Here is an 895-nt window from a genome sequence, read left to right as displayed (position 1 = left end):
GGGGTGAGGGGGTGCAGGTGGCCCCTGGGCCGGCCCTGCCCATCCTCAGGCCCCGAGCCCTGAGCCCCGAGTAGCCCTGGCTGGCTCTGGGCTGGCAGGCGTCCCCAGGCCCACACTTGGGGCTGCTTCGCACTGCTGGCCTGGGCACTCAGGCCTGGTGCCGGGTGGCCAAACACTGGCCGTCCCTCCAGAACGATTTAGAGCTGTCACGTGGGTCCTCTCCCTGAAATGAAAGTGAAAGTTCTGTGCTTCAATCTCCAGGTTGTCCCCAGTAGAGCCTCTTTTTGTGGAAAACGACAGCAGCAGTAGTGGCCTGGAAGACGCTAACATTAACGTGAGTCCTGCACCCTTCTTGTCACCACATGCAGCACCAGGGCACCTGGGGTGGGGGTGGGGGCAGGCGGTGGCCGTGCCTACGTGCTTCACGGGCAGGACTTCGCCAGGGGCCTCACCTGAGAGCCCGCCCTCAGGAGCCCCCCGCTTGCTCTGGAGCTGGTTCTAGAACAAGACTAGCCCTGACCCACCTCCTCCTCTTGCAGTGAAGCTGCACCCAGCCTGGAAGACCCAGGACGATGCTGCTTATGGAGGCCAGAGCCCGCCCTGGGACGGCCAGGGGACAGTGGCCAAGGCTGAAGGGCCCTGGAGCTGGGGTCCTGCAGCACTAACCTTCTCCCGTGTCCCCATGTCCCCGTGCCCTGGAACACACTGTCACACTAACAACCACATTGCTCAGCAGGACGTGCGGCGCTCGCAAAGCCACGGCCACGCTTGGCCCCTAAGGGACGGCAGGGCGGGTGTAGCTACCACCCCAGGGAGACCCCCCCAGGCTGCTTGTGGCCTGATCCTACACGGGAAAGGCCTCTAGCTGCCCGCCCCACGTGCAGTTTCTTCCCGG

General features: G+C 64.6%; 2 protein-coding genes across 7 annotated transcripts in view; one reads left to right on the top strand and one right to left on the bottom strand.

The window, feature by feature from the left end:
* KLC1 (kinesin light chain 1) overlaps positions 1-889 on the top strand; it is a 43,098-nt gene extending 42,209 nt beyond the window's left edge. For all 4 annotated transcript variants that reach the window (XM_019639221.1, XM_019639228.1, XM_019639225.1 and 1 more), the window contains 2 exons: positions 262-334; positions 540-889. In XM_019639221.1, the coding sequence (XP_019494766.1) occupies positions 262-309 (48 nt within the window). In that variant the 3' untranslated portion in view covers positions 310-334; positions 540-889. The remainder of the gene's footprint in view (positions 1-261; positions 335-539) is intronic.
* Positions 1-895, bottom strand: part of XRCC3 (X-ray repair cross complementing 3) — a 17,016-nt gene that overhangs the window by 6,248 nt on the left and 9,873 nt on the right. The gene's annotated exons all lie outside the window — the stretch shown is intronic.

The sequence above is a fragment of the Hipposideros armiger genome, unplaced genomic scaffold, assembly GCF_001890085.2.
Source record: "Hipposideros armiger isolate ML-2016 unplaced genomic scaffold, ASM189008v1 scaffold_43, whole genome shotgun sequence".
Taxonomy (NCBI): domain Eukaryota; kingdom Metazoa; phylum Chordata; class Mammalia; order Chiroptera; family Hipposideridae; genus Hipposideros; species Hipposideros armiger.
This window is presented reverse-complemented; position numbering and strand designations above follow the sequence as displayed.